Source organism: Vigna radiata, chromosome 4 (genome assembly GCF_000741045.1).
Source record: "Vigna radiata var. radiata cultivar VC1973A chromosome 4, Vradiata_ver6, whole genome shotgun sequence".
Taxonomy (NCBI): Eukaryota; Viridiplantae; Streptophyta; class Magnoliopsida; order Fabales; family Fabaceae; genus Vigna; species Vigna radiata.
In genome coordinates, this window is record NC_028354.1 from 4,038,613 (window position 1) to 4,060,369 (window position 21,757).

Here is a 21,757-nt window from a genome sequence, read left to right on the forward strand (position 1 = left end):
GAGCTTAGAATCAAGCAAAACTCAATAAATGAGTCTGAAGAGAGTCAAAAGCTGTTTTTAGCGATTTTATGCTTGTTTTGCATTGTTTTGAAGCTAATTTGAGAAAAGTAGAGAATGGAGATGAAGATACAGGTCGTTGACTCAAGAAAAGAGCAGAAAAATGAAGATTTGAAGAGTCGACGCACCGCCCGGCGGCACACTTAAACCGTCGGGCGGTCCAGGACGAGGAGAAGCCATGGCGGATGACGCTGGGCAGACCTGAGGCAAACCGCCCGGCAGTGGCGATTACCGCCGGGCGTTAGGGCGATTTGTGGCAAACCGCCGGGCGGCACACTTAAACCGCCCAGCGGTGGCTCGCTGGACTTGGGCCCAATTTTTGATGCGCTCCTCACCTATATATACCCCTATTGCGAATTCAGAATCATTCTTTTGACAGGGGAGAACGGTCAGACCTAATTTTGCTCTCTGAAGAGGATCTCTTGGATGCTTAGGCTCCTTTTCATCTTTTCTAGGGTTTGCTTTTCCATTCTTCTTCCATTTTCCATCTAGTTTCACCATGACTATGGTGAACTAAACCCTATTGTTGTTGGGGGAAACGTTGTAATCTTTTGATACTCTCTCTTATTGAATCCTTTGATTATTTTTATGGTCTCCATATGTTTTGATTGATTATTGTTGGGTTATCATCTGTGCTTAAGGCCTTTATCGTTTAACTCATTCGGTATATTGATGTTTGTCTTTATTGATATGGGGATGTACAATAATGACATGAACTGGTGAGTAATCTCTTGATTTTGCAATACCACCTAGGGATAGGGGTAGGACGATNAATTGCGCTAACTTCTNTTNATAATGCGGTATTAATTACTAGGGGAGGCTAGGGATAGCAAGCCAGTAATTAATATTAGGCCCTTTTCGCCGAGGGATCGGGTTAAGGGGAGGCTAAGAAAGTCGCATAACAATTGAATCCATCTAATATTCAAGGGTAGTATGTAAGAGAGAGCGGAATAGATGAAATTGTAAACCCCCAACAACATCCATTCATCCATTGTTTTCGTTTTTCAATTGAATCAACTTTATTTTTGCATGTTAATATTTTTGTTCTCAAATCCAATTTATTAATTTTTATTTTTCAAGTCTTATTATTTTAATTCACGCGAACGAGAAATCCACACGAGTCTCTTGGGAAAACGATATTTGGTCTTACCATTTATATTACTTGTACGATTTGGTACTCTTGCTAATTTGTCAACAGGGTGCATTCACTGTTTCTCGCCCAAGCGGTGTCGCTGACCGTCCTGTGCGATGAGAGGGCCACCGCTGAGCAGCGTATTGGACCGCTGAGCGGTTCTGCGGCTTGGAGGCAAACCACTGAGCGGCCAATTTAGGCGCTCAACAGTGCAATGTTGGGTCTGGGCTTAAATTTTGTTACTTTTATGCTTTATAAATAGCCCCAGTGCGACCCTCAGAGCATTCTTTTGGCAAGCAGAGAAGCCTAGAGCAGTTCTACACTCCTTGGAGGAGATTTCTTGGATGCTTAAGCTCCATTTTATCAAATCTAGGGTTTTCTCTTCCATTCTTTAATCTAATTCCATCTAGTTTCACCATGTCTATGGTGAACTAAACCCTTTGTTGTTGGGGAACAATTTAATCTTTTGAAACTCTCTTATATTGAAATTCTTGCTTTATTCATATGCTTGCATGTGCTTATATTATCAATTGTTGAGTTTCTTATCTATGCTTAATGCTTTTATCATTTAACTCATTCGATAAATGATATTTGCCTTTGTCGATACGGAGACGTATGAGGAAGTCATGAACTGATAGGGAATTCCTTGATTAATCAATACTGCCTAGAGATAGGGGTAGGACGATCAATTGTATTTTGCTTCTGTGATTAATGCATTGTTAATTACTCAAGGAGACTAGAGATAGTAAACTAGTAGTTAGTAATAGACTCTTTTCGCCAAGAGATTGGGTTTAGGGTAGGCTAAGAAAGTTTGCATGGCAATTGGATAATTAAGCGAGTTTAATAAGAAGAGTAGATATAAGAGGGTGGATAAGATGAAATTGTAAACCCCAACAACTCCATTCATCCATATCTTTTCCTTGCCAATTGAATCACTTGCATTTGCATGTTTATATTCATTCTTTGCATTCAACCACAAATTTATTTCTTTACAAGTCTTATAAGGTCAATTTACATGAAAGATAAGGCCTAAGAGTCCTTTGGGAGACGATACTCGAATTTACTGTTTATATATTACTTGATAACAATCTGGTACACTTTTTAGGGACTTAACATCCAACTCCTTGCTACTTCAACTTCTTTCATCTCATTCATCTTAATTCCTGCCAAAACAAGGAAAACGAAGCATAAAAGCAATAATACCACCTTCAACTCTCTTATTCTCTCAACTGAAGCAAAAACATGATTTCAAGCTAGTTTCTAAGTCATAAAGGGTGTTATTAGTATTAAAATTAAGTATAAAAATAACGGTATTTCAACCGTTATCATCAAACCTCGCACTATACAAAATGATAAAACTCCAATCAACAGAACCTCAAAGTCAAAATGAACATTCACAACATTTTAGAACAACATCAAATTTAGGAAACAAGAATCAAAATAAAATGACAGAGCACATCAAATTCACCATGACTTTGCAGCAAAAACCCATACCTTGACCTTTGCTTTCCTTTCCTAGTCACATCTGCTCCCAATACTCTATTCCTCCCTTTCTTGCCACAATTCCAATTCCTTCTCAAGCTAACCTTATTTTTTTATGAATGGAAGTAACAAGTATAGTAAAACTGACCTATACTAAGTCTTAGAAAGATTTGGTTATTAGTTAATTGGTATACGTTCAGTTTAACTATTAAGCAATACAGTTCATATATAGGATTAAGTAGTTCAGTTTTTTTGGTTTATTAAAAATATAGTTAACTGTAATTTAATATAATTTAGTACAGTTTAATTACTAATGTGCATTCTTAACAACGACACGTGACATAAGAGTGACATGAGTGACACAGTGTATGTCACATTTTCATTGTCACGTGACAATATCAATTTCACAGGTGACAAGTTTTTACTTTAAAAAATATATAAAAAATAAAAAATAAAAAGTAAAAATAAATATAATTAAAAAAATATATTAAAAAAATAAAAATAAAAATCACGAACTGATAGATAACACCCGTTTTAACGATATTAATATGGTGCTAACAGCAAGGACCGATTAAAGTAACAAAAAAATTGAAAAACTGATGATATGTGACTTTTAACCAAAAACGGTAATCAATGAAATAATTAAAATTTTAAGATTATCAAGTAGTATTTATACAACCATTTATTCCTATAAACTTAGACAATTTTTTTTAAAAAGATAATAATAAAGACTTTTTAAAGTTTATCTTGCAAAATATATTTTTTGAAGTTATTCTTGAATATTAATATTTTTTAAGCTATTTGTATTTTAATTCAGTAAGCTGTCTTAACTTAGTTCATAAGAGGACTTAATTTAATCTTTTGAATATTTTATTTTATTGTCATTGTTTTTCTTAATATCATTATAAATTTGATAACAAACTAATGAAAAAAGTTATTGATATATTTCTCTTTTTTTATTATGACGCACTTCTATCTTTTATAATTAAGTTATCTTTATGTTTAATGTTAAATTGAATCTCAATGACATTCACTACGAAGAAAATATATATTTAGTTTCAATAAAAATCGATCCAAACAATGGGATTTAAGTCATATGTACATGCGATATCATGAATGTTAATTAGTTGATTTCAAGCTTTATGATTGATTCTAACAAAAATTGGCTTTTTAAATTAACTTTTATATTAAAGTAATATAGTGTTAATATGAATGACACTAATGTATTTTTCTTTTAAAATTTATTTAATTTATCGTTAGCTTAATCGATGCTAATGACTATAAATTCAAAAAAATGTTGCATGGTACCTTTATATTTAACAAATATAAAAGAAAAAAAAATAATAGATGAATGTGAATGAAAAAAATAAATATGAACAAAGGAGATGAGGTTATAAATGCATGTGAAAGAGATGAATATGAATGAAAGATATAAATGTGAAAAGATTTATTAATGTAAATAAAGAAAATGAGTGTCATGAGATTTAATAGAAAATAAGAAAAGAAAATTATGAATGAAGAAATTAGTCATCTTTAAATATGGATCATTTGATAAAATTAATCTACAATTTATATTCAATATGACCAACGGATTCCAAATATATAACTTCACACCGGCTTAGTTGACACTAACTTAAATAAATGTAAAAATTAAAAATAAATGAGATTAGCATTGGTTGAGTCAAACTAACCTTATTTATTTTAGTTTTTTTTTTAAGTTAGTGTTTGTTTATCTTATGTTAACTTAAATAAATAAAACATTAAAAATAAATATGGTTAATGGCTATTAAGGCAACATTAAACTTATTTATTTGATTTTTTTTATATTTATCATTTGTTTAATCAACTCACTTAAATAAATATAATATTAAAACTAAATAAAGTTAACATATGTTAAGTTAATGATGACCTAATTTATTTTTAATATTTATTTTAGTGTTTTTATACTTAACATTTACTTAATAAACATTAATTTAAAAAATATAAATAATAAAAATAAATAAGATTGACATCAGTTAAGTCAAAGCTAATTTTATATGTTTTAATATTTATTTTTTAGTTAACATACGTTAATTGACATTAACACAAATATTTATTTAATAAAAAATTAAAAAAAAAATTATATTTTTTAATAAATTTTTTTTTGTACTAAAGTTGCCCAAATCGATTCTAACAGTTTCACATGTTCATTTATGCTAATATTTGAAAAGTAAACATGTGTTTGGTAATGATTTTAAAAAATACACTAATAATTGAAAATATCATAGTACCAAATATTTAATTATAAAAAAAACAAAACATATATATATATATATAATAAATTATTAAATAGGTTAAGATTATTATAGTTTATTAACCAATTTTATAAAGTAACCTAATTAAATAAATATAGCTAAGAACATATTTGTCATGAAAAGTTTATTGTATAAAAATCAACAATAATTTTAATTTAAGGACCAAATTATAATTATTGAAACTAAAAAGAGAACTGTTAGAGGTTACATAAAGAGTCATGGTCCCATAACACGATTTTTATTCCTATTTCTTTCTCTTTATACTTATCAAGAGAGAAAATCAAGATGGAATCTAAGGTGCTCTATAGAGGAAAGATTAGAGACCAATACATGTTGATTTATTAATTGTTTCCAATGACCAATGCTTCAGGCATGCTTTCCTCTTATTCAAGTAAGAAATTGGGAACTACTCATGTTAAAGGTTTAATGCTTATTAATTATTGATGTATGAATTTCATAGATCTAACAATTGGTATAAGAGTATGTTGATTTATGATTAATCAAGCATGGCCCTAATTTATTTATTTTTTCAATTTTATGAGAAATTTTGGCATATGAAATTTAGGGTTTTTTTTTTCATTTAAATTGATTATGATTTACATTTGTGTAATCAATTTCTATACATTGATTCGTGGTTTGATTAAAATGAAATCAAAACCCAATTAAGAACTTAAATGGTTTAATAACCCCAATTATGTTTTTGGAACCGAAATTGAAAATGAGAAGCACAATTGCTGTGAAACCCTAAATTGGTCCCTAATCTCGCATTCTGGTGCCCTACATCACGGGTCTTTCTACTTCTCCGGTATTTTCTTCTACTTCTGCGTGCCAATGGGTCTTCTTCATGCTCCTAAACGTTGTCGTCATGGTGGAGGTAAGAAGCCCGTTGAGATATTCACTTATTCGCGTTCTGGCTTCAATTTGTTTTTAGGTTCCTCTTTCTTTCTTCTTCGTTCTACCTTAGAGGAGGAGAACTCACCTTGCAATCGGAGTTTCGATGGTGGTTCGCGCAGTGGGTCTCGCGACAGGTTTGTGGAGGTTAGCGGAGCTTCTCCGTGGTTTAGCCATTGGTTCTCTGGTTCGTGGTTTTTTTTCTTGTCTTGGTTTTCTGTAGCTGGAGGGTCACGGTGGTTCTGTGTTTCGCCTTCTCTTCATCGCGACAATAGTTCAAACGTGTCACTCTTCGGGAAATATGGTGACAATCGCGCAACACTCGCGTCGATTTGGATCTGCATCGTGGTGATCATGGTTGATGACGAGATGCGTGAAGCTTTTTTGTCCCACTGTTTCGCGGTTTAGAGGGCAGTGGAGAATCAATGGTTTTCTCCATCTTCGTTGGCTCACGGTGGTGAACATATCACTACGAGTGTTAACATCCTAAGATCGTATCAAGTAATAAAGAGACGATAAATTCGAATATCGTTTTTCAAGGGACTTTTAGACGTAAACGTTCATGTGAATTGATTTCATAAGACTTGAATAAATAATAATTTGATATTATAATGCAAATACGAAAATAAACATGAATGCAAAAGCTTCATCAGTTGACAGATAAACAATATGGATGAATGATGTTGTTGAGGTTTACGGTTTTATCCTAATCTACTCTCCTATATTTACTATTCTTATTAAATTCAACTTTGTTATCAATGTTCACGCAACTTTCTAAATTACCCTAAACTCGATGTCTCGGTGAAGAGAACCTACTCCCAATTACTAGTTTAATATGTCTAGTCTTCCTATCAATTAGTCATGCATTTCAGTGTGTAGAACCTTAAAGCAATTGATCATCCTATGCCTATGTCTAGGTAATATCAGTATCAAGAGAATTCCCTCAAGTCTAGATTTCTCCGTATGTGTCCATATCGACAAAATCAATGATCATGACATTGAATGAGTTAAACAATGCAAGCATAGAGTATAGAGGAAAAACTCAAACTATTGATAACTAAAGTATTTGAATAAAATAAGAATATCAATACAAGAGAGTTTCAAATAGGATTACATCGTTCCCCAACAATAAAGGGTTTAGTTCACCATTATCATGGTGAAACTAGATGAATTGAATGGAAAATATGAAAGAATTAACCCTGGACTTGATAGATTGGAGCTTTCGCATCTAAAATCCTCCTCCAAGGTGTGTAGAGAGTGTTTTGCCGTCTTTCTGCCAAAAGATGATCCCTCTGGTTCGTCTAGGATCTATTTATAATTCAGAGAAATAACAGAAGTTTGGCCCAAGCCCATAAGTACACCGCTCGACGGTGGCCGCCCAGCGGTAGGCACGACACCTACTCCACCCCTTACCACTGTAGCTTAAGCGGTCTCTTTGCATTCCTCTAACGAGTCCACCGCCCAGCGGTGGGCACCCGATGGTAGGTGCGATTCTCATCTCACCCCTTGGCAGTGCCCCTTAAGCGCGTGGCAGTGTACGCATTAAAGATTACACCGCCTAGCGGTGGTTTCACCGCCTAATGGTAGCTGTGGTTCAACTTTGCTCCATTCTTCCACCTTCTTTTATATCCAACACTTCTCTTCCTTCACTTCCTTCATCAAACCCTGATAATTCCTGTCAAAACAAGGGAAAACCAAGCATAAAACCCATAAAACCCACTTTGACTCTCTTTCTCTTTAACCTAAGCATTTTGCATGATTTCAAGCTAATTCTAAGACACAAAAGGTGTGTTTTGCTGTGAATTTCAAGTATGAAAATAATGGCTTTTAGACCTTTATCAATGAGATGCATTACAAAGGCTTGCTCTTGCAACATTGGTGACTAGCGACGACAAATCTAGGTTTTTCATGTTTCGTCTTACATTTGCAGCAAGGGCGTGGTGGAACCTGCCATAGGTTCTCTTCGTTGCGGTGGGATATGTGTTTAGTGACAGTCTTACGGTGGCCTAGACGCCCTTCTTAGTTGCAGTGCTATCACGGTGGCTCGTGATGGTTGGTTGACACACTTCGACGAAAGAAAACTGATTCATGGTGGTTTGTGGCAAAACATCTGGTTAGGGCTACACACGCTTGACACGTGGTGGGCCATTCTAGGATTGGCTCAATAGAGTGTTGGCTCGTTTAGTTACACCTAGTTTGGGTTAAGACCCATTACATGTCCATTAGTGATTAAAATAAAGAATTAAAACTAAAATATTTTGAAATAAAGTAAAGTAAAATTAATAATTAATTTGGAATAAATAAAATTCAATTTTGGTCTTGTTTATAATTTTTAAATGAGCTATTGATAATTAAGAAATCACCAAAGTAAGTCTTCTTTATCCAGGTAGTTCATAGAAACTTATGAACGTTCGTGTTTATGCATATCATGCAAGTATTGGTCAGTTCAAAGAAAAATTAATATTTGGTCGAATTGTATATGCACCTGTGATGGTAACATGTGATAATTGTAAGCTTTACCTATCAATGATAAAAATCAATCTAAAGATAGGTTTGGTATTGGACATGTTTTTATTATCAGTGTTGATCATTACACCAATATATCTCTAGTAGTTAATATTACTATCCAAAGACTTGATATTAATGGGGCATTAGGTGTTTTAAGATGGGATAGACCATTATATGTATATATTTATATAATTATTCATTTTACGGTGTGAGGTTAATTCCTTTGTTTTCATTGTATAAAATATAGTTACGATGACTTTTATATCTCCCAACTTAAATTCAGTTTCGGTTCTCAACAAAACAAATTTCATGGATTGGAAAAAGAACATAGATATAGTTATTGGCTACATGGATCTCGACCTCGCATTAAGGATTGAGAAACCTCCTTCTCTTAAGGACTTAAGTATCTCTAGCTAGATGGAAGAATATGAGAAGTAGGATCGCTAAAATCGCATGAGTTTGATGATCATTAAGGGTGGCATTCCAGAGGTCTATAGAGGTACTATATATGAAAGAATTACAAGTGTTAAAGATTTCCTTGCTGAGATTGCAAAGCACTTTGTGAAAAGTGAAAAGGCGGAGTGCATTTTATTCAAAGCTTGCTTTCCAAGAGGTATCAAGGGAAAGGAAATGTGGGAGAGTACCTTATGGAGATGTCAAACATTGCTTCAAAACTTTAGACGTTGAAACTTGAGTTATCGGATGATTTACTCATACATTTTGTTTTAATTTCTCTTGTACAATTTGGACAGTTTAAGGTTTCAAATAATTATCAGAAGGAGAAATGGTCTCTTAATGAGCTTGTTTCATATTTTGTTCAAGAATAGGAGAGACTGAAGCAAGAAAGGACTGAAAGTGCTCACCTAACCAATGCCTTTAATGATAATGGCAAAAGGAAGAAAATTGATAATCCTAATAGTGATTCTCCTAAAATTCCCTCACAAAAGAAACAAAAAGAGTTTGGTAAATGTTTCTTTTGCAATAAAGTTGGACACATGAAGAAGGATTGTACGAAATATCATGTTTGGCGCGCAAAGAAAGGGTTGTCTAAGCTACAGGAAGTCAAACAATTTTGAAAGATGGATCTATTTAGATATGTCAAATCGGTAGATATGGAAGAAATTACAAGTGTTAAAGATTTCCTTACTGAGATTGAAAAACACTTTGTCAGAAGCGGAAAGGCGAAAGCAAGTGCACTTCTTCAAAGCTTGGTTTCCCTGAGGTATCAATGCAAAGGAAATGTGAGAAAGTACATTATGAAGATGTCAAACATTGCTTCAAAACTTAAGGCGTTCAAAGTGGAGTTGTCGGAAGACTTACTCGTACATTATGTTTTAATCTCTCTTCCTATACAATTTGGAGTGTTTAAGGTTTCATATAACAACTGTGAGAAGAAGAAATGGCCTCTTAATAAGCTCATTTCATATTGCAAAGTTAAAACCTTTACAAAGTTTCTTGAAAAGCAACGAATGAAAATTCTAATTGCATCGGAAATATAAAGTTGACTACGTAAAAAGGTAAGTCGACTGAATGTAAAAGTGTAGGGATAGAGAAATCAAATGCAGATTTTTATACTAGTTTGGCCTCAATGCCTACATCTAGTGTCCTTCCACAATTCAGAAGCAAATGCACTATAATGGTCAAGGTTTTTACAACAAGGCTTTTATAAAGACCTCCACGTCAAAAATATAAAACACCTCTCTAACCCTCTAACCAAAATATAGGCAGCAACAACAAAGATTTGCAGCAAGATATCCCTTCTTCTGCAATCTTTAACCCACTTTGAACAATCCTCAAAGTGTACAGACTCCACGAGTCAACCCCCTGTAATCATAACAGGACAACAACAACAATATTTCCAAAGATTGATAGAAATCTTGATTAACAGATGAAACCACAATGTGTAGAACTTGATCAACCAAAAAGCACATAAATCTTCTCCTTCAGAACCTCTTCAAAGATAGATCACCACAGTCTTCTTGATGAGTTATTGGAGCACACAATCACAGGAACTTAATCTGAAAAAAGAAAATGAAAGTTTCAGTTTAACCAAAGTCTCTAGTTCCTTGTGAAACACGTCTATTTATAGTTTTCTATAAATCAGACATTCTTGTAGTCGACTAGGCTACTAATAAAGTCGACTGTCACCAGACAGTTATAACAGTTAATTCAAATAGTACCAGTCAATAACATCCAAATTGATTTTCCAATTAATACAATTGACTCACAATAAATGCTTTGACCAACAGTTGAAATATAGTCGTTACTGTACACAAGCATAACAAAATTTCAAATCAAATAACTAACTAAGTCGGATCCACTGCGCATGTAGTCGACTTAGGTACTTCAACTCAATTTGAAAATATTTTCAATGCAAAATCCCACATAGCATTGCTTTTGAAAATCTGTGCAAAGTCACGAGTTTTAATCGACTTGCTTCATAATGAAGTTGACTTAAAACTCGTTGATTTGCCACAAATTATAAGTTCATCAAAGTGCATGTGGTTTTCCTTTTCATAAACATATATAATGCAAATGCAAGTGATGTATCAAGTATAAGATTAGTGAATATGCATACATATATCAGAAACAACACAAACATGTTCAATAAGATATCATCGACAATAAAGAATAGAACATGTAACACATAATAATTCATGTGTTATTAACAATGTGTTATCATCATAAAAAACCAGAGTGACTAGAGCACTGTGAGACTAAGGTTTGCTAAACCAGTGCTTCTCTTATCAATAATCTCAACAGGTAGATATGGAACAAATTACAAGTGCTAAAGATTTCCTTGCTAAGATTGAAAAGCACTTTGTGAAAAACGGAAATGTGGAAACAAGTGCACTTCTTCAAATCGTGGTTTCCATGAGGTATTAAGGCAAAGGAAATGTGAGAGAGTACATCATGGAAATGTCAAACATTGCTTCAAAACTTAAGGCGTTGAAACTTGAGTTGTCGGTAGACTTACTCGTACATTTTGTTTTAATCTTTCTTCCTATATAATTTGGACAGTTTAAGGTTTCATATAAGAACTGTCATAAAGGAGAACAGTCTCCTTGCATCTCCATCCCTCTTCAGGTTGTCGTAAAACACTTTGACTAAGTTTGGATAACAATCTCCTTGCATCTCCACAAATTTTGAGATACCATCCCTAACAAGCCATTCTTGAAATTTGAATCCTTCATTTTGATAAAAGGAAATGCTTAAACATTTGTGTCGCATGACTTCTTTAAAACCCAAATTGCACATATAATTTGTTCTTTGGTCATCGTCACTGGACCAACTGAAAGGATCAACTTCTCTTCTTGTAGACATAGATCTCTTTCCAGGTCTTGATGAAGAAGCAGCCATTTGCATAGAATAAGGAAGATGTCTCTCTTGAATCAAAATAAGGGTTTTGTTTTATACTGTGTTTGAGTACAACAGACTAACACACATATATATAGAGAGACACGCCAAAGATTTTGCAATAGACCCTCAGATTCAAATCCTAAAGTTCTAAAACTAGAGTTTTAAAAACACATGTAGAACATAGTTGAATGAATTAATAACACAGTCGACTAAGGCACGTGAAAACAGAGTTTTAAACTCAATCACTGAATCAAGCAGACAGACAAAATATTCATGCAATCAATCATCAACAACCAATCCAATTTAGCAATATGCAGTAAATTGATACAATTTTACCAGTTGTAGATACTCAAGATTTTGATTTATTCCAGATTGATTCATCCTTGAGATCAAACTGCACCTGTTATGTATCCTGCAAAACAATTTAAGTTTTGGTTGTTGGTACCCATTATACTTTGGGTCCATGATTGTCAGTCTTTGTCACTTGTTCCTTTGGCCTCCATACATATAATCCTTTAGGAACGACAACATTTCTGTAATAACAGTTTCTAACAGTATGGCCAACACAATTACAATAAAAACATGCATTTTTAGCAGGTTTACTTAAATCAGTAAATTTCTTAGCATTGGTTCTGTTAGATTGAGCTTCGTATCCTATTCCTTGCCTGTATATAGCTCTGCCAGATGATTTTAATACAACATTTAAATTGTCTCTACCTTGAGTAAACTTAGCTAGCGTGCTAGTCAAGTAATCTATCTTTTCAATATGAGCAGGACAATTTTCACAAGCATTTTCTACTATAACAGTTTTAATTTCAGCATCCTTAGCAGATAACAAAGCTTCATTTAATTCTTTCTCTAATTTTTCATTTTCAGCAACAAGGTTGTTAATTCTATACTCATAATCTCTTGTTTTAGAGTTTAGTCGATTAACCTTCTACTATAGTTGCATTGCTTCAGCATGTAGTTCTCTGAATGTCTCTATAAGTTGTTGATATTTTTCTTATATTGGTAGCTTCTCAAATTCTTCATCACTGTCACTGTCATCACTTGATGTTCCAGCCATGTGGCAGATGTTGGATTCTTCCTCTTGATCACCATCTTCATCACTTGAGCTTTCATAATATGTGTTCTCCCAAGCAATGTATGCTCCTTTTTGTTTTAAGTTTCTGCCTTGAGGGAATCTTTTCTTTCCTTTCTGCTTCGGCTTTAATTTAGGACAATCAGGTTTGATGTGTCCTTCCTTTCCACATTCGTAACACTGGACAACATTTTTACTGAAGCTATTCTTTTTGTCTTGACCTGCATGGTTAGTCAGTTGACTATCATTATGTATAAGTCGACTAAATTTTCTTACCATCAAGGTCATCAATTCTTTCTCATCCATGTCTGGTTCAGAGTTGTTCTTACTTGTAGCCTTCAGAGCAATGGACTTCTTTTCTTCAATCTCCTCTTCATCCTTTAATCTACCAAGTTCCAATTCATGTTCACGTAACTTGCCAAATAAGGTAGCCATGTTCATCGTTGTGAGATCCTTAGATTCAGATATTGTTGTGACTTTTGGTTGCCAATTTCTATTCAGACTTTTCAAAATCTTGATATTGCTTTCTTCTTTGTCAAATACCTTCCTGAAAGCCATGAGATGATTTACAATGTGAGTGAATTGTTTCTACACATCATAGATGGTTTCTCTAGCTTTCTTTCTGAACAATTCATACTCTTGTATCAGGGAGTTCTTTCTTCCTCTCTTTACTTCATATGTGCCTTCATGAGTTACCTCTAAGACATCCCACATTTCCTTTGCGGATTTGCATTGAGATATCCTGAAAAATTCATCAATAGTCAGTGTAGAGGCAATAATATTTCTAGCTTTAATATCATACTGAGTTTTTCTATTTTCATCAGCAGTCCACTCAGTAAAAGGGTTCAAAACAGTTTTCTCTTCAACAGTTTTTGTAGGCACAAAAGGACCACTAAAAGTGGCATCCAAAATTCCTTTATCTTGCGATTCAAGAAAGATTTGCATTCTGATTTTTCAAAATGGATAATTTTCGACAGCAAACAGAGGTGGTCTGTTTGTTGAAGCACCTTCACCAAAAGTTTGAAAACAGGAAGTCATCCCTAGGTTTATAGTCAAACCAAAGAAAAACATAGTCAACTAGTTTTTCAAATATCTTATGAAAACCAACTCTGGTGCCAATTGTTGTAAAAGAGGTAGACTTCGTTTTTACACTAAGAGAGGGGGGGGGGGTGAATTGGTGTTGTATCAAAAGAAAATCTTTTCGCAATCTTGAAATCAAAGTATGAAACTTTTTGAATTTTCTTGAAATGCAAGTAATGAAAATTTGTATGCAGCGGAAAAATTTAGTTGACTGCGTTAAAAGTAAAGTCGACAGTAAAATAAAAGTGCAGGGATAGAGAAAATCAAACACTAGTTTTTATATTGGTTCGGCCAACAATGCCTACATCCAGTGTCCTTCCAACCCAGGAAGCAAATGCACTATAATGGTTGCGATTTTACAACAAGGAATTTATAGAAGACCTCCACATCAAAAATATAAATCAGTTCTCTAACCCTCAACCAAACTATAGGCAACAAGAACAACAAGACTTGCAGCAAGATATCCCCTCTTCTACAATCTGCCAATCACCCCTTTGAACAATCCTCAAAGTGAACTATCCCTTGTAATCAACAGGTCCAAAACAGCAGTCTCAACGAATGCCAAGCCAGAAAATATGCAGCCGTCTTTAAGGATGCCAAGCTTCAACGTGATCAAACCAGAAGCACCTTTTTTGTGCAGAATATGATCAATCAATGTGTGCGCAGACAATCTCCCTTTGAATCTCTTTCAAGAAAGATCACCACCGTCTTCTTGGAGTGTTCTTGGAGCTCTTAAAACAGAGAATTCAATCTGAAATAGAAATGAAATTGTTATATCATCAAAAGTCCTTGAACAGATTCGTGTTCAACTTATTTATAGATTTTTGTTAATCAGACAGTCTCTCAGTCGAATATGCTACTAATTCAGTTATGATAGTTATAACAAATCAGTCAACCTGGTAGCATACAGTCAACCAAAAACAGAACACATTCAATACAGTTGACCAAGTCATCAATGCTCAACTAACTTTTAAAAATATAGCCGTTAGAGTGCAAGAGCATAACAGAATTTCAAATCAGATAACTAACAGTCGAATGTGTGGCGCATATATTCGACTTTAACATGCAAAACATTTTGAAATTCTTTTCTTCTCAAAAATTTCACAAAGCACTGATTCTCAAAATCTGTACAAAGATTTTAGCATAGTCGAATCTATTAATAATATAGTCGACTGCACTATAGCTTTGTCACACAGTGATAAGTTCATGAAAGTGCTTGTGGTTTACAGCTTTAAAACATGTGCAGTAAAACATATGTAATGATGCATTGCACATAGCACATAAAGCACATAATCACGTTTCACAAATATATCAATCAATCAACATAAGAACATGTAACACAGTACATAAACATGTTCAACAGATATAATAATCAATCAACATAAGAACATGTATTGCAGCAACAACATATGCATGTTATTAAGCAATGTGTTTTCATCATCAAAAGCTAGAGTGATATAGAAATTATGTTGTCAACAATATCAACATTATTGTGTAGAGACGAGCAATCATTTTAATTTGTTGAAGGAGCAAAATTATAATTGTTGAAACTAAAAAAGAGTAACCTTAAGAAGTTACATAAAGGGTCATGGTCCCATTTGCAAAGAGAGAACCGAAAGTGCTATATGGAGGGAAGAGGCTAATACAGTTGTAAGGATTTATATATATATATATATATATTATCAACATAATGGGAGAAATCATTGGGACAAAGAAATTGTAAAAGAATAGCAAACCAAATTACAGTGGAAAGAAGCAAGAAGGTGTACCTGGAAAAATGAACCAAAGAACGAACCCTAGGCACCAAGAAGCAAGAACAGAGAAGAAGCTTTATGCGTAAGAGAAGAAGCATCCAGAGAGAATAAGAAAAAGGAGTATTATTGGAATGTAAAAATTTGATAATCTGAGATGAAAGAAATACAATAAAAAGGGGAAAAAGAGTGGGCTAGGCTGTAAGGTGTTGTGGCCCATTAACTAATGTTAACATCCCCCCTCAAGCTGGGAGTAGATTTTAGTTATTCCCATCTTGGAATTGAGGTACTTAAAAATAGCAGGGGCAAGGGATTTGGTTAAGAGATCAGCTCCTTGTTCGGTGGTGGAAATGGGGAGCAGCTTGAGAAGGCCATCGTTGAGCTTATCCCTGACAATGTGGTAGTTTATTTCTATGTGTTTGGTGCATTCATGGAAAACTTGATTAGAAGCAATCTAGATAGCGGAGCGATTGTCGCAGTAGATAAGAGCAGGTTGGATGGTGAGTATGCGAAGGTCATCAAGAATGTAGGTTAACCATTGTAGTTCACAGGTGACACTGGCAAGAGCCCGATATTTAGCTTCTGTAGAGCTTCTAGAAACGGTCTACTACTTTTTGGATTTCCAAGAAATGATTGAATTGCCGAAGTAGATGGAGTAACCAATAATAGATTTTCTGGATTCGAGGCAAGTGGCCTAGTCAGAGTCACTGTAGGCTTTGAGTTGATTGATATTGTTACTGTGGAAGAGAATGCCATTGCCAGGACTTCCCTTGAGAAATCTAAGGATGCAGTGAGTAGCTTGTTGATGAAGGTTAGTAGGAGAGGAAACAAATTGATTGAGATTATTAACTAAGAATGTGATGTCGAGTCTGGTATTGGTGAGATATATGAGGCTACCAATGAGTCTTCGGTAGGAGGAGGCATCTTCATCATTGAGGAGGTCACCTTGACTAGTAAGACGTGAAGAATGTGCCATGGGAGTGGGCATGGGGGTGCAATTGAGCATTCCATCTTTTGTGAGAAGATAAAGGGTTTACTTGCGTTGGCTGAGGTGGATACCAGAACTGTTCCGAGCCACTTCCAAGCCAAGAAAGTAGGTGAGATCGCCAAGGTTTTTTATGTGGAAAAGACTGTCAAGAGAATTTATGATATGTTGTATGTCAGTGGCGTTGTTGCCCGCAAGAACAACGTCATCAACGTAGATTAAGATGGTAGTGATGTGACAAGTATCATGTTTCAGNAAAAGAGAATGATCAGCATTAGAACGTGTATAATTATTAGATAAAAGAAAAGTGGAAAGTTTATTGATAACGGTCTAAAAACGTATTTTTATACATGAAATTGATATTAAAACACACCTTTTATGACTTAGAATGAGCTTGAAATCATGCAAATTGCTTTAGTTAGGTTGCAAGAGAGTCAAAGGTTGTTTTAGAGATATTATGCTTGGTTTTACATTGTTTTGACAAGATTTAATGAGAATTGGGTGATGGAAAGTGAAGTAGGAAGAAGTTGGACTCAATAAGAAATGAAAAAAGGTGCAAAGGAAGAATCGCAGCTATTGCTCAGCACCAGTTTCAGCGCTGAGCGTCAGCTTTGGAAAGGAAGCCATTGTTTGACGCTGAGCGCCAATGCTTAGGGGTAAAAATTGTAGTCGCACCTACCGCTGAGCGCCAGAATCACCGCTGAGCGGTGGCCTTCTAAGAGACAACAATGTTTAACGCCTGGGCATGGACACTGAGCGTCCCACTTGAAGTGTCGCATACCGCTGAGCGGTGGAACCAGCGCTGAGTGCTATACTTATGGGCCTGAGCCAAAATTCTATTATTTTTTTGTATTATAATAGACCCAGAACGCACCAGAGAAGGTATCTTTTGGTAGAGAAGGACGTCAGAACATTTTCTACACTCCTTGGAGGCGGCTTTTGGATGTGGAAGCTCCCATCTACCAAATCTAGGGTTTATCTTTTCATTCTTTGCATTCAATTCAACTAGTTTCACCATGACAATGGTGAACTAAACCATTTGTTGTTGGGGAATGATGTAATCCTTTTGAAACTCTCTTATATCAAAGTTCTTATTTTCTTCATATGCTTTTATTATCAATAGTTTGTGTTTTCTTCTCTGAGATTAAAGCTTGCATTGTTCAACTCATTAAGTGTCATGATCATTGATGTTGTCGATATGGGAACGTATGGGAAAATCTATAACTGAGAAGAATTCTCTTGATTATAAAATATTACATAGGAATAGGAATAGGACAGTCAATTGCTTTAAGCTTCTATCATTAATGCGTTACTATTTACTAGGGAGACCAGAAATAGTAAACTAGTAATTGGTAATAGGCTCTTTTCGCCGAGGAATTGGGTTTAGAGTAAATTAGAAAGTTGCATGAACATTGATAATAAAGTTGAATTTAATAAGAATAGTAGATATAAGAGGGTGGATTAGGATGAAATTGTAAACCACAACAACTCTATTCATTCATATCTTTATTTGCCAATTGATCAAGCCTTTGCATTTGCATGTTTATTTTCGTTTAGCATTACAAACCCTAAATTTAATCTTTATCAAGTCTTAGGAAATCAATTCACATGAACGTCTAGGCCTAAGAGTCCCTTGGGAAATGATATTTGGACTCACTGTCTATTACTACTTGATACGATCTGGTACACTTGTTAGGGTGTTAACATTTATCATACCATTGTCGTCCAGCTTGTTTGAGCCCATATAGAGATCTTTGAAGTTTTCACACTTGATTTTGGTTGTGATGGGGGAAGCCATGAGGAAGTTGCATATAAAATTCTTCATGTAATTCATCATGAAGAAAGGCGTTGTTGACATCAAGTTGTTTGAGAATCCTGTGGTTAAAGGCAGCAATAGGCAGGAGAAGAAGTGGAGTAGTTAATTTGGAAACAGGGGCAAAAGTCTCAAGGTAGTCTAACCTTGGGTGTAGCCCTTAGCAACAAGGCGGACTTTAAAACGGTCAATAGATCTATTAGACTTGTGTTTGATTTTGTATATCCAGCGGCATCCAATAGTAGTTTTGTCGGGGGGAGGAGGGGTGGAGGTCAGTGATGGTCCATGTGTTATTGCTTGTTAATGCATCAAGTGCATTAGTCCACTAAGGTATTTTAGATGCTTCCTTGTAGGTGCGAGGTTCAGTGATAGATGATATGGAGAGGATGGTGTGCCTGAAATCAGAGGTGAGTCTGTCATAAGAAAGAAAATTAGTAATAGGATATCTAATAATGTTATTAGTTTGGAAATCTGTAAGATATGTAGGATAACCTTTGGACCGAGTGGAATGTCTTATGGTGTCAGCATGCTCAGTTATATTAGGGACATTATCATTGGAGGTGTTAGTGGAGGGAGGTTCAATAGTGTTAGGGATGCTGATAGTGTCATTAGTACTGGTGGCAATATCACTAGCAACAACAGTATTAGTAGGCATAAAAACTCTATTACTAGAAAAATTGATATCATCGTAATTATGACTATAATTGTGAGGAAGAGGCAAGGAAAGGGAGTTAGAATCAGAATTATTGTGTGAATGAGAAGTATATGGAAAACAATCTTCATGAAACAGCACATGGCGAGACATATCAATCTTATGATTTTGTAAGTTAAGGTACTGATCACCTTTTGTGTGATGTTGAAAACCAAGGAAAATTCCAGGGACAACCCTTGCATCAAATTTTTTCCTATGAGTAGTCAAAGTGTTGATATAGCATAAACAACCAAAAACACGCTAGGAAAAATATCATACAATTTTTCATATGGAGTAGCATCACCAAGTAAAGGTGTAGGCAAGCAATTAATTAGTAAAGTAGCATGTTCAACAGCAAAACACCAAAAAATTGTAGGCAAATTAGCTTGAAACAAGAGGGAGTGAGTGACATTTAACAAGTGTTTGTGTTTACGTTCAACTATGCCATTTTGTTGAGTGGTTTCATTACATGTGGTTTGATGGTTAATACCTTTAAGGGAGAAAAAATTATGCATAGCAAATTCAATGCCATTATTAGTGCGGATAGTTTTGATAGTTGTAGAAAACTGATTTTCTATGTTTGTTATAAAATCAATGATGATGTTTCTAACCCCAGATTTGTCAGTCATAGGTATAAGCCAAATAAAACGAGAAAAATCATCCACAATGGTGAGAAAATATTTGAAGCCACACATAGAAAGGATATTACAAGGACCCCATATATCAATGTGAATAAGATAAAAAAAATATATGCATGGTTTTAGAAGTTCTATTAGAGAAAGGTAATTTTCTTTGTTTAGTACGATGACAAGCATCACAGATGTATGTGGGATTATGAACAATGAATGGATATTTGAGTTTCAAACTGTTCAATCTAATATCTTAAGGATGTCCAAATCTAAAGACAGTTGTGATTTCAACCCTCTTAGACAGCTGTCCAATCTGTGTTTCTAGTGATCTAAAGCTGGCCTGATCACTTGCTTGTTGAGACTCGTAGACTTTCATAAATTTATCAAATCTGTCAGTTAATTCTCTGACTGTCTCAGTCAAGCTACTTACCTGTTGCCATAAGGGAGAAGGTGGCTGCCGGAAGTTTCCTCCTTGTCCAGAAGAAGTATTCTGGCTCTACCCAATACTTGGATGATTTTTCCAACCTTGGTTAGAATTACCTTGGTTGAAATTCCCTTGCTTGTATTGAAATTGGGCTCCCATATAATTCACATCCTGCTGCATCTCCGTGAAAGCACATTGACCATTGATATGGTCACCACCGCATGAATCACAAAGTTGTTGTGCCTGGGAAATATGTCTAAGTCCCCTCGGAAGTTCGGAGAGGACCTTTGCCAACTTGTCCAATTTCTGGCTAAGAAGGTGATTTTGCGCAGCTGCAGCGTCTTCAGTAGGAAGATGCAAGAGTCCTCCTTTTTGCGTGCCCCTCTCACTCTGCGACACTTCGTTTAAGGCCATCTCTTCAATCAAGTCATACGCCTCATCTTCCGTTTTTCTATTGATACTGCCTCCAGCTAAGGCATCTAACATCATTTTGGAATGAGCGCGCAAACCTCCAAGGAACGCAAGCAAGTATGAAGTCTTGTTGAATCCATGCACTGGGGTCGCCCTCAACAACCCTTTGAATTTATCCCATGCTTGCCCGAGAGTTTCCTCCATCCCTTGTTTGAACGAAGAGATCTCCAGCTTCCCTTCATTAATTTTTGGAATTGGGAAGAATTTAGTTACAAATTGTTGTGCCACCGCTTCCCAAGTCCTGAACGTTCCGTCAGGGAAAGAATTCAACCAGTCTTTTGCGTTTCCTCCTAGCGAGAAAGGAAACAAACTAAGTCTGACTCTGGCATCCGGCACTCCAGTTATCTTGACAGTGTTGCAAATTTCACCAAAGATGGTCAAATGCTTGTAAGGATTTTCATTTGACGACCCATGGAATTGGTTGTTCTGGACTAACTGGATGAGCGCCGGACTCATCACCATGCTAGTTGTGTTGTCAACTGGAACCGCTATGCTGTTGAAGTTTAAGGGGCCTACTGCATTAGTTGCGTCCCCCAAAGTACGTCTAGGAGGAGGTTGGTTTGCCATCTCCTCAATATCTGGTGCAAAAGTCTCAAGTGAAGACTGCGAAATTGCTTCGGGAGAAAGAGATTTCTCACGTGAAGGACGTCTCTTTCTCCTCTCGTCTGGTAGACCTTCTAACAGAGGTTGCTGGTTTTTCCTGCTTCTAGTATGTATTGTTTCCTGCATACATAAGAAACACACCCTAAAAGCACTTTTACAGAAAAATAAAATAAAACGCAATTAAACAAAAATAAAACAAAAATAATTACAACCAAGTCAAATTCAATTAATCCACACTACTAGAAAAATAAACCTCGAGTCCCCGACAACGGTGCCAAAAACTTGTTGATGGATTGACAAGTGTACCAAATCGTTCAAGTAATATAATTGGAGTAACCCAATATCGTTCTTCCNAAGAGACTCGAAAGGCTTTCTCGTTCACGTGAATTAAAATAATAAGNCNTGAAAATAAAAATAATTAATTTGATTTGAGAACAAAAATATTAACATGCAAAAGAGATTGATTCAATTGACAAAAGAAAACAATGGATGAATGGAGTTGTTG

The 21,757-nt window shown here is 35.1% G+C and overlaps 1 protein-coding gene across 1 annotated transcript in view; it reads left to right on the plus strand.

Annotated features, from left to right (window-relative positions):
• Positions 1-6,264, plus strand: part of LOC106758260 — a 19,301-nt gene extending 13,037 nt beyond the window's left edge. Inside the window, exon 5 of the mRNA XM_022780131.1 lies at positions 5,897-6,264. Within this exon, the coding sequence (XP_022635852.1) occupies positions 5,897-6,264 (368 nt within the window). The remainder of the gene's footprint in view (positions 1-5,896) is intronic.
• Positions 6,265-21,757: the final 15,493 nt, after the last annotated feature.